The sequence below is a fragment of the Rhea americana genome, unplaced genomic scaffold, assembly GCF_003343005.1.
Source record: "Rhea americana isolate MKP2758 unplaced genomic scaffold, rheAme1 scaffold_65, whole genome shotgun sequence".
NCBI classification, from domain to species: Eukaryota; Metazoa; Chordata; class Aves; order Rheiformes; family Rheidae; genus Rhea; species Rhea americana.
In genome coordinates, this window is record NW_028186812.1 from 862,908 (window position 1) to 875,048 (window position 12,141).

The 12,141-nt window shown below is 36.1% G+C and overlaps 1 protein-coding gene across 6 annotated transcripts in view; it reads left to right on the forward strand.

Moving 5' to 3' along the window:
• PDS5B (PDS5 cohesin associated factor B) overlaps nt 1-12,141 on the forward strand; it is a 109,568-nt gene that overhangs the window by 33,555 nt on the left and 63,872 nt on the right. For all 6 annotated transcript variants that reach the window (XM_085320716.1, XM_085320712.1, XM_085320718.1 and 3 more), the window contains 2 exons: nt 5,038-5,118; nt 7,314-7,454. In XM_085320716.1, the coding sequence (XP_085176842.1) occupies nt 5,038-5,118; nt 7,314-7,454 (222 nt within the window). The remainder of the gene's footprint in view (nt 1-5,037; nt 5,119-7,313; nt 7,455-12,141) is intronic.

Consider the following 12,141-nt stretch of genomic DNA (forward strand, 5'->3'; position numbering starts at 1 on the left):
TTTTTTTTTTAATTTAGTTTTACATCAGCACTTTAAGTGGCTGGTACTAATATTGCAAATCCAGTACATTAGAGTATGCGCTGGCTTGCTCACCTACTAAAGCAGGTATCTGATAATTCAATAAAACATTACCGTATCACATAGTATTTCACCATGTGCCCAAATCTTAATTTCTTTAGTTTTTAATCATTTTCTTCCTTTTATGGTTTGACTCTTTTCTTCCTTTCCATGATCTCTGCTGAAATTCTTTGGATAGCATTATATAAAGAGGGAATGAAAAATGTAGTGAATTAAAATCGAAAAAGACTGGAATGAAGGGAGTGGTAGTCAACATAAAAATGCAAGAAGAATGAAATAGTTTTCCTCTCCCTTTTGTGTTGTGTATTTAAAATGTAAACTTTCATGGCAATACCTGTAAACAATTTTTGTGCAGTGTTTTAGTAGGTAAATTGTGCTTTATTTAATTGAATGTTTGCCAGACTGTTTCAATTTCAGCCTCAGGAGTGCTACAGGGAAATACACRCTGCATATCCCATTGCACATCCCACATGCTCTACATCTTTACTTCCCCCAAAAGTGATATTGACAATTAAATTCCTTACTTGTCGTTATTAGAAGCTTGTTTAAAGATTAGTGTTATCTATCTTGGCAACACTTCAGCCAAGCTCTTTCTTTATTGCCAGCCATCCTTAAAAGCCTGTTCTATACCCCTACTCCCAGACTGAACAGATCTAGAGAATCTATTGAAACTGCTTTGTGAACTTCTCTTGAATACAAATTCTGCCACTGTGCCTTGATAATCAGAATAAAGTTGAATACCTTTTAAAAATAACAAGGAAATAAAATGTTAAAACTTAAATTTTTGAAGAATATTTTCTCTAGATGAGCTGGAGGAAAAAGCTTCACATTTAATTCACTCTTAAAGTTATAAAATTATAAAGGACAGAATCAATGCTAGTTGGTCTTTTTGGGGGAAAAAATAAGGGTCCTGCATTTGATTGTGAATTTTCTTTTCAAGAATGAATGCAAATTACTTTGTGCTGTTAAATTGGACATTGAGAGGCAGTTGAAAAAGGTAACTGGAAAAATTCAGTGGGCATGCATTTCCACCTCTGCTAACTCTATTGTGCCAGCAGAACTGGCTTTTGGCTCCGTGGTCAACAGTCTTGGGGAACATTGCCTATATATTCTCTAAGATGTTTGTGCCACCCTCTCAGAGAGGTTGCTGCTACTTCTTTCATCTACAGCATAAGTTTGTCAAAAATTCTGGAAGAGGACAGATGCGAAAAATGAGATGGCGAGGTTCTTAGTATTTTCCCAGAAGCATGTCAACTTGAAATGCTAGCCATGCTTATACAAAAATAATGGTTGAAACTGAGACAAAGGAGAGAGCTCATGGCTGGCGAAGATGATTTCTCTTCAGTAATTATTGCTGAAATGCTCTAAACTTAAGAAATAATTTTAAAAGCCTGTTCTCCTATTTTCACTTTTTCTTCCTCTCGCTCTCTCTGAAAACCTCCATTTTCCTTTCAGGTAAAAATGTCTATTTATAAGGTTACATAGTCTATTTTATGTAGTAATATTAATTTCTCAACTAAGACTTTTTTTGATCTATATTTTGCCCTTTTCTGGGTGGTTCTTTGGTTTGTCTTGATCGATCTATTTTATTTTTGCTTTTTTCTTCAGAATATAATAATTATTAATGGTTTCTTTAAACAGCAGAGCAATCAGATGGCTTAGTGTCTGCCTAATCCAGAACTCCTCAAGGCTTATTCTTGCTGGATGCTTGTGTGCCCTTAGGGACATCCTGATTAAGATAATTGTCCCTGTCAATGAGAGATTTCTTAAACCATTAAAAAATCTTGAAATTTGTCTTTCCCCTTGCCCTGCTCCCCAGTGTATGGAAAGACTGAACCAAGGATAACCTGGCAAGAGTTTAGATATATGCAGAGAACAATTTGTTAAATTAGGTCTTTCCTTCCATAGAAATTTTGAAATATTTTTATGGATATTATATAGGTCGAAAAGATATTTTGACCTTTTATAAAAGACCTTTGAACCTATTTGGATTTGACTTGGATTCTTCCTGTTTTTGTTTGAACTAAGGCAGTGTTGCTTTTTCCTATTTCTACCTTTACCCTACAGCTGGAAAAAGGGAGAAGAAAATTTTCTCATGTATAATGCTTTTAAGATTTTCTTGACAGGGTTATCTTTGGAAAGTTTGGCCTCTGGGTGGTTTAAGGTCCTGGCTATCAGCACAGCTAAATCAAATTCATAAGGCATGAAGAAATAGTTAACTTTCTTTATCTAGCTGTGATCTACGCTTTGTTTCTCGCCTTTTTTTTTTTTTTTTTTTTTTTTTTTTTTTTTTTTTTTTAAGATTACACTTTTTTAAGAAGGGTAATGACTTCAGTCAAGATTGCAAATAGCTATTTCTAGAATTCATCTGAGCTGAGGTTGAGGTGTTGGGGGAGATTTTGTATGGTGTGTAATGGTTTAATTACGAAAGATCACCTCAGTTCTTTCAGATTTCCTTTCCTAAGAATCTATGCAAGAGTGTTTCATCTTACTTTTTTCTTTTAAGTAGTAGCTGTGTAGACAAAATTATGGCAGCTTCTTTTTTTAATATCTGCAACAATGTGAGCGATATGAGCTGAAAATGCAATTAATGTGAATTAGAGCAGATCTGCCTGCTGAAACTTTACTATGCTAGGTCTGCTGTTCCGACTTGTTTTACACATAAGTTGGATCTTACGATCTAGAGTTCATTCTTTTGCAAGTGAAAGCTGTTTTCTTTGTTTTGGTGGAGGTGAACTGTGGAAGCTGAGAAGGATCAGAGCAACAGCAGAAAATGGCATACATTTATATTATGGCTGTTTGTGCCTTTTATTTCCTGAATGGGCACGGTTCTGGCTAAGTAACAGAAAACAGATGCTACAGGTGGAAACCTTTCTATATTAACTATAAAGAAGAATCTGCCATGCAGAAGATCCCCATTTTTTGGACAAGGAACAACTATACAGTTTTGTAGACAGACTGTGCCTACGGTGACTCTTGTATCTTGCTTAGATAAGGGAAGAGGAAATTACAAGGAGGAAAATTAATAAACATACTGGTATTGTTTTCCTTGCAAAATTTTTTTGAGTGATCATTGGTGGTAATAACAAAATCAATTTCTGATGTTCACAATCTTTGAAAGGTATCATTAGAGGTCAGTTTTGCTGAAATGGAGCAATTTGTTGTAAGAGTGTAGATGGGCTTAGTATGTGTCTCAAATTAGTTAATGGTTTAAACTTAAGTTTTGGCTTTCCTTTGATTATCATTTAACTGATCTGCTTGAATGTACTGTGACTTGTTTCTTGATTGTGATAACGGCAGATGGCTTTTAGAAAGGAAGAATTTTAAGCAAAAATCATTTAGTTACCGGAGGAAAACATGTTGCTGAACTATTTTTGACTGTTACAGCATGAAGTCAGCATAAATTTGGCCTTCATCTCTCTAATTCATGGTGGGCTGTGATGGTTATAGCTTGATTTTTCTAGTAGATGTTTTGTTTTTATGAAAAACAGTATTTTTCTCGTTTGTATTCACATGTGGCTTTTTCAAAAAAGTAGAACTCATTGAAGTTTGGTTTTAATAATTTCTTTCTATGCTAGCATTCTGTACAAGTATCTAGTATCTTTCCAGAACAGGAATTTTTATTCACCTTCTATAGTGGCTTTGAGTACAATAGATTCTTCAGGCAAGATCTTTGTAGTCTTTTTTTTTTTTTTTTTTTTTTCAGTCACCTAACTTACTGCTATCAATAGACAACTCAGGAACTTCCTTTGTTTTATATTAACAGAAAACATTAATTTGTTCCCCATGTTGTTTAGAAACTGTAGTTCTATACCCAGTTTTTATGATTATAGATATAAGATTTGCAAAAAGATAGAGGATATCTTCACTCAAATAGCTACACACAAGTAAAGAGTGTGCAGGCAAAGAAATACTATTGTGTTCTGGATGATAATGTATTTTGTTTGCTTTTCATTATGATGAAAAGTTTCCTCCCTTTTATGGGTGATGTGCATAACAAGGATACCTTTTTAGCTGTTCTCTTGTAAATGGACTATGCAGGTTTTTTATTGCACAGACTAATCAAAATAAGGAATGACAGTTTTTCACAGAGACGTTTTAGCTATTAAAAGACTGTTTTGAGCTATTGAACATTTTTCCTTCACTTTTACATGCTAATGAAATGTGAGGTGGTGTATCACAATAACTGAGCTGCATATTCTTTTGAAAATATGTTAAAATTATTGCAATATAGACATTGGGGGAATAGAACATAGCAACCAGAGGTTGGTAGAAAGTTAGTACTGGGAACAGAAGGGAAAAATAATGTAGATGCAGTAACACAACTACAGAAATGAAGGTATGAATATTTTTTGAAATTTACAGTAGCGCTCTGTTGGTCAGTTTGTATTCTTCACCCCTTTTTTTGCTCACTGACTAAAATTTTACCCACCACTACTCATGCTCAGCTGCCTAGAGTTGCACATCTGTGTGAGATACTATAGAGACACTGTGCTGATACCCCATTCCCAGGTGGCTGTTTGCCACTAGGGGAGAGTGAAAGGGAGGCTTTGGTCTACTATCACAATCCTACTTGGAGGCTTGCTTCTATCATGACTGTAAATTTCTCTCCTTTTTTTATATTGCTTCTCTGGTATCTGGGGAAGGTAATAAGGAGCGGCAGTAGAATACGGGAATTGACATTGCTGGGTGTCAGGCTCAGAAAAGAAAATGAAAAGTAAGCCCAGTTTTGCCAGGGAAAACTGTTTTTTTCAACTTTATTAATAGAGATTTCAAAGCTCTTCTGTGTAAAACTAATATTTGGACTACGTTTGGTTTGACTATGTTATCTTCAGTATGGAACATAGAAGAAGAGGAGCCTATTTCTTTAATGGTAATTTCATTTACTAATATGTGGTAAACTTAAATAATCATGTTTAAGATTAATACATGTGCTTAATTTTTCTGTTTATTTTTCAGAACTTAAACAAGCAAGCCTATGATTTGGCAAAGGCTTTACTAAAGAGGACAGCTCAAGCAATTGAGCCATATATAACTAATGTAAGTGAAGACTGTAAACAAATACGGAGGAGATCAGTAAACTTCCAAAGATGAAAACTGTATTTAAAAAAGAGTAAATGGCAAATACTCAGATAGGGCTAGGTAACTTTTTAGAAACTCTCAGTTGTCTTTTAGGGAAGAATGATTATATTAATGAAGCACTGCCTAACTTTTCTTTTTGAGTCTAATATTTTGCTGTATATAAATTACTAAGCTATTGACAATTTTATTTCTGAAATGGAATGAGTAGTTTACTGTCTGCTCTCTTGGGACCAATGGGGAGCAAATGTGCTTATATGTATTGTTCTGATTTAAAAAAAAAAAATACAGATACTTTCTTCCTGGGACAATGTATTTTTATGCTGAAAAGATGAGACTAGGAGAAAAAATGGAAGCTAAAAGAAGTGAAGATAGAGTATAATTTTAATGCTGTTATCACAGGAGAGGAGGATGAAACAATCTAAGAACAGAGAGTAAAAAGGAAAAACTACAAGTGGCTTTGAGGAGTAGCTGAGTTCAGTGAAAAGTAGTGAGAAGGCCTCATAGACCTTGCAGGAGAATAGGGATGAGAGGAAGGAAAGGTCAGATGAAAATGTTCTAAGTTATCTTCTGTTCCCTCTCCCTCTGTCCCAAACTTCTTCTGTAGCTAGCGATTTAGCAGGTCTTATTGCAGATATCCCAAACCTTAAGAGCTTGAAAACAATGGAAAATCTTCAATGCTTTTTGTTGCTTTCAGACTCGTAACACCCGTGGCACTTGGGAAATGAGTACCTTCTAAGATTAAGACAGTGGCCTCTTCAAGTGAAAACTTACAGTCCAAGCCTGTTAGTCAAACCTACTGTTGTGCAACTGTAAAGCTAAATTACAAGCTGGGTGACATTTTGTGATTTTAAGTAAATCTCTGCAGTAAGAAGTTTCCTCCTATGAAGAATGTATACATACATTCCTCTGTTCTTGATTTCTCACAAATGGAAATACTATCCTCTCCGATTTCTTTGTTTTGAAAGTTTATTTTTTAAAATGTACTAGACACAGAAGGGGTTAATTATCTAACTGGGAACATATATGTTCAAGGCAACTGTTTGTTCACCAGGAAAAGGAGAACTTTTCTCCAAGTCAGTACACAGCGGTAACTTTTAATGAGATAGGTATATCAGTTTCCTCCTAGTCAAGATTAAAGACTGCTAGGAACTGCTGACCTGTTTCTAATGGCATCACCTACTGGGATTTGCTTGATAACCTTAAAAATGTGTGGGCTTTGGTTGTCCCTCTTCCCCTCTCCCCACCCCTTGCATGTCTGTAGTGTCTTTACTGACGTAATTAACCTTATCAGGCTCAAAAAGTAGTTATGCTCATCTGTCCAAGTCTGGGAATAAGAAACTGCAGTGCTAGGTAAATGTATTCTGCCACCTACTTGCATATGGAAATAGTATAATTTGTTTAGTCACATTGTTTAGCTGCGCTTGTTTATTGTCTTAATCCAAAGAGAAGACAGCTTTTCCAAATTATGTCCTTTCCACTAAGAATAGAAACCGGTAAATTCCAATTTAGTTACTACTTCCCTCTTTATTGTAAGAATATATAGTTGAAAGTAGTATGTAACTAATACTTGATATTAGAAGATATTTTCTACAAGTGAAAGTGTGAAGCTTGCCTCAAACCCATCAAGGTTACCCCAAAAGAATAATTACTTTACAGCTGGGTTACATTACTTGTAAATATAAATTCTGGAATAATCAGTTATTAATTCCTACACTTGTACTTAAAACTTCTTAAGCTGTCAACTAAGTCACGTGGTAATTAGGTGGTTGTTTAAGTCTTGTTTTGACTAAAAGGTTAGTATGCTTTTAAAGTAAATTATTCTCTATAGTGAARTATCTTTTTATAATGTGACTGTATTTAGAGTTCTGACATAGTGTAATTCTTCTAAAGTTGTGTTGCTGCTTGAATTATTATTTGTAGGTTTGCTGTGGTAAACTAAATGTCACATTTCAATGCACTTTTCCTTGTTCTGGATTCTGAATATAAAAGAATTGTGTTGAAATTTTTACTAAATAATCTTGATATTTCCCTTCTATTACTGTGAAGAAATACATTATTTGTAAGATTAAAAGGTAAATTTAGTGGTAGTCAAACTCCAGAATGTAGAGTGTATATTCTCTTTTTCTTGATATATATTCTGTTTTACTTTCCAGTTCTTCAATCAAGTTCTCATGCTTGGGAAAACATCAATTAGTGACCTGTCAGAGCATGTGTTTGACTTAATTCTGGAGTTATACAATATTGACAGTCACCTCTTGCTTTCTGTTCTACCACAACTTGAATTCAAACTTAAGGTAATTACTTCTTATCTATCCTTCAAATAGAAGGAAAATATTTATTTTGACTGTGAATATGATTCTGTACTGACAAGGTCATCACAAATTATTTTGTGTATAAAACTAATGCTAAAGTGTAAATATATTTACTGTGTTTAAAAAGAACTCTCAAAAAGTACTMAATAATTAGACTTTAGACATATTAACCTGTTGTGTATGTGTGCATATGGACTTTTAGAGATTTACATCTTTCAGGGTGCAAAATGATTTTTTATGACTTGGAGAATCTGACAGTTTTTGTTACTTAGTTTGCTGTAGTATTCATCATGAAGTGCTTTGATACTTTGACAATGCTTTGTAGGGCTAGCTTTGCAGAGAAAGTATGTCCTTTCAGATTAGTCAAGTTTAGCAGGGAAAAGTTGGGCTTCATGTTGATGGAAACTGATGAAATGACTCTGAATAGAGGGTCCGTGACACATCTGTCTTCTATTCATTGAATTAATGGCTTCTAAGATACATATATTTTTTTTGAAGCTGATTTCTTATGTCTGAAAGACAGGTGGTACTAAGACTGTATCTGTTTCAATGGGTATTTTTGTTGTTGCCTTTCCATTACTTCAGTGTATCTGGGTTTTCTCCAAGTAGTGGAGATGATAATTTTGATGTTCCTGTTACTTGGCTTTTCATATTCTTTGTTATTCCACAGGGTTTCTATGGAAATCTGATTAATTCTGATTCCCACAGGGAATCAGAATTAATGTTTGTATTACTAAGTTTGAAAGTGGTGTGTTACTAAACTTAAGGGCTAAACATTGACATTCTAAATTCGTATGTATTTTTATTATTGAGGATGGGTCTTAGGTTTGTGGAACCTGTGGCCTGCTCTCATTCTAGTATTTATTACTGTTGTGGCTTGTTCACATCAATTCTTATTATATATATATATTTTTTAACTAGTGTTTCATGGGTATGCTGGCTTGTTGGATGAGTTGGTTTTAGTGGTTATGTTGTCTTTCTTTCATTTTTCTGAAAGAAATAGGGTTCAATTTACTTCTTGCTGTTTGTGTGTTAAGGTAATGTTTTTTTGGCCACTAATTCCTGTTCCTACAGATGGAACCAAAATAAAAACATTTCTCCAATTGAAACTGTTATTCAAGGCATTTAATCCTAACTGGTGCAACATCCTCTTTCATAACCATAATTACAATAACCCTTCTATCTTTAATTCATTTCAAATTGCAACTTCTTGGATCATCTTCCTGCTCCTATGTGCCCCACTTTGTGAATTCTTTCATTTGCTCACTGTATTTTTACATTTGAATGCAAGCTTCTTGTTTGTGTCCTGTTGGACTCAATAAGTTTAGCAGCTTAACATTGTCAGACACCCCTTTCCCCCAAACTGCTGCCCCTCCTCCCCGCAGGCCAGACCTTTCTCTGCTCTTTTTCACTCTTCCCTTCAACTGGGTGATTTCGGTTCTCAGTATTTCCATGTTGTTTTTTGTATCCCTTAACTTCTGAGAAACTTAATCATGTTTGCGTTTTTGTTCTTTCTTTAATATACTCCTCTTAAACCACACAACTGAAGAAACTGTTAATTCATGAATATATATTTTGTATTTAATCTCCGTAATCCTTTGTATAGTTTTACCTTGTGGTCTAAAACCTTAAAGATGAGATAGTTTACGTATCTGGCGTTTTTATTGTGCAGTGTAACAGAACGTTGTTTCCAATAGATACGCAGATTTTTACAATTACATTCTTAATGCTTTTGTTGTTTCCTTGATGTCTTTTAATATATGTTAAATTTGAGTACAGCTTGTGAATATTCTGAGAGCATGATGTAACTCCTATATGAATCATCTTGTTGCTTCGTGTGTGTTTGATGTCTGAAGGAGAAATAATCCTTGTGTATTTTGTCATTGGCTGCCAAATGTACATTGGCCTATCCTTTACAGGAAAAAGCTCTGTTTAGAATAGGATAGTCTTGGTTTGAATCAAGTGGAGTGGTCTGTAAGATGATTGTGTGGTGAAAAGGATATTTTGAAGAGGAATAGTCTGAAATACTTATGAAATAAGATCAGTCTGTGGGTCTGTCTAATCTCAATGTAAATTAATTCTTTATGCAGACCTGCTGGTGATGCAATACTTGCCCCTCCAACCATAGCTATGGCTTTATGCTAAACAACAGCTGCTAGTGATGAGCATTTGTAGTTCAGGTCCAGGTAAATTGCATGTAGATATGTAGAGAAACTCTTTCAGCCAACTGAGAGAGTGATTTCGATAATTCTTAAAGCACAGAGGATGCATAAGGTAGAAGATGGCTAATGTTGTGCTGCTCTGAAGAAAAACTGGACAATGATATCCCTCTTAACTTGACATAGCCTTGGGTCAAGTGGATGGTAAAGGAGAAAAATATACTTGGCAACCCATATGGAAATATGGGTGAGCAAAGATGTCTTTTTCAATACAGATCAGTTAAAGTTGATACAGTAAACATGAACTTTAATTCTGCATATCATTGAAAGCTTGTCTAGATGTTTTCTGGCTTGTCTAGGTTTAGCATATTTTTTTTTTCCAAAATAAGCTTGCCAAAATAACCATAGTAAACTTGTGCATAGTTTTGCCACCTGAGCTCAGACTTTGTGGGCTTTCCATTAGGTATTTATTTAGGTATAGGCCTGTGGAATTTGTTCAGGTCAAGTGCATAATTTTACCAAGATGTTCCATTCTTGTTATTTGAGTTAGCGTCTGCTACTACTGTTGAATATACAGTGTGATAATAGAAGTTGATACAGGGGGCAGATACTCAAATAAAGCTTATGAGGAAGTATGACAGTTAACATACCAAGATCTTGTACTGCTTCTCTGCAGCCAGAGGTTTGTGTTGCCCTTAAAGCAGACCATGTTGAAGAAAAGCTGCAGCCATCTCAATAGTTGAGTTGTCAGTTTTGAGGAACAAAGAAGTGTTGGAATGATCTCAGCTTGCGTGCATTGAGCCAACGAAAGTGGACGTACGAGGCACTTTTCAAAGAAAAATAAAGTGATTGCTTTCTGTATTTTTGAAAATGTTTGTATTTGCTTTATAATTGGCTTCAAAATCAGTGAGTTAAACTGATTATGACCAGATGTAGTAAACTTAGGGTGGATGACTTCTGAGCTATTATAGGTCAAGTGTTCCAGTCAGCAGAATCCTTTAAAAAATTTTTTTTCATGTATGATCTTGGCAAGTTCTGTATGAATATGAATAGAACCAAGAATTTTTGATTATTTCAATGAAGTGTGGATTTATAAAAGATGTTTTTCTTTTGTTTTTTAGTTTGAGCCATTTTATCCTAGACCTGTGTTTTTGTAGATTTTTTTTTTTTTGACATTGTCTGAAACTTCTTTTTACCAATACAGAATGGTAAATGGTTAATATCATACAGATGTTAAGCAAAATAGATATTTACTGGTCCTATTTTGTGAGACCAGAAGAACTCAGTAGTGTGCAGAGCTTCAGAACGAATTGGGATATAATTAGGCATCCACATAAGAAAAGAAAGATGTGACGTGGGGTTTCGAAAGGCAGATTGTACTGAACTTGCTTACAATCTGATCTTTTTTTTATTATTATTATTGGGATGTCATTTGACAGAAAAGTAGGAAATTAGCTAAACAAGAGTAAACCAGAATTCCTGGAGGAATGATAATGTAGTTAAAGATCTGGAAAGACCTTTTAGAAAGTTTACACCTATATTCTTACAGTATATGCATTTTGCTTCCAGCCACTCAAAGCTTAAATTATCTATTGCAATACCTGTAGTGGAGTATGCTCAAGTTCTTCCTACCTTCCCTTTTACTGGAAGATGCATCAAGGAGACAACTGTTCTGGTTCCAGAGCCATGTGATTACTGAGGAATTTTATTTGGTGAATGAGACAAGTCCCTTTTTCACTAAGAGGAGCCTCTCCAGCTCCACTTCTCCACCCAAAGCAAAATGCTGATACAGCCTGCTGGTATCAGCAAGGTTTCCACTGGTTGTGTATTCTGTACATGAGCCAGATTTTCTCTGTGGTAGCTGATTTCTTCGCTTCTAATCATTTTGTGGTACCTCCTGGAAATGAGGAAGTGATGTTTTTCTCCCCAAAACTAGATGAGCGTTCACTGAACCAGTAGACCAGGCACCATTATTCTTAGCCTCTGTGGCTCGTACGTTTTTGAAGAGGTGAGCAGAGTATCTGTGTGTCTGTGAACTGTTCCCTGACAGGATCCAAATCGCGCTCTTGCGCGCGCTCTCGCGCGCGCTCTTTCACGCGCGCGCGCTCTCTTTCTCTTTCGCTCTTGCGCGCTCTTTCGCTCTCGCGCGCTTTCTCGCGCGCGCGCACGCTTTCTCTCTCGCGCGCGCTCTCTCTCACTCTCTCGCTCTTTCGCGCGCGCGCGCTCTCTCGCTCTTTCTCGCTCTCGCGCGTGCGCTCGCGCTCTCGTGCTCTTCCTCGCTCTGGCGCGCGCGCTCGCTCTCGCTCTCTCGCGCGTGCGCTCTCGCTCTCGCTCTTTCTTTCGCGCTCTCGCTTGCTCTTTCGCGCGCGCGCTTTCGCTCGCTCTCGCGTGCTTTTGCGCGCGCTCGCGCGCTTTCGCGCGCTCTTTCTCTCTTTCTCTCTCGCTCGCTTTCTCGCTCTCGCTCTCTTTCTCGCTCTCTCACGCGCTTTCTCTCTCGCTCTCTCGCGCGC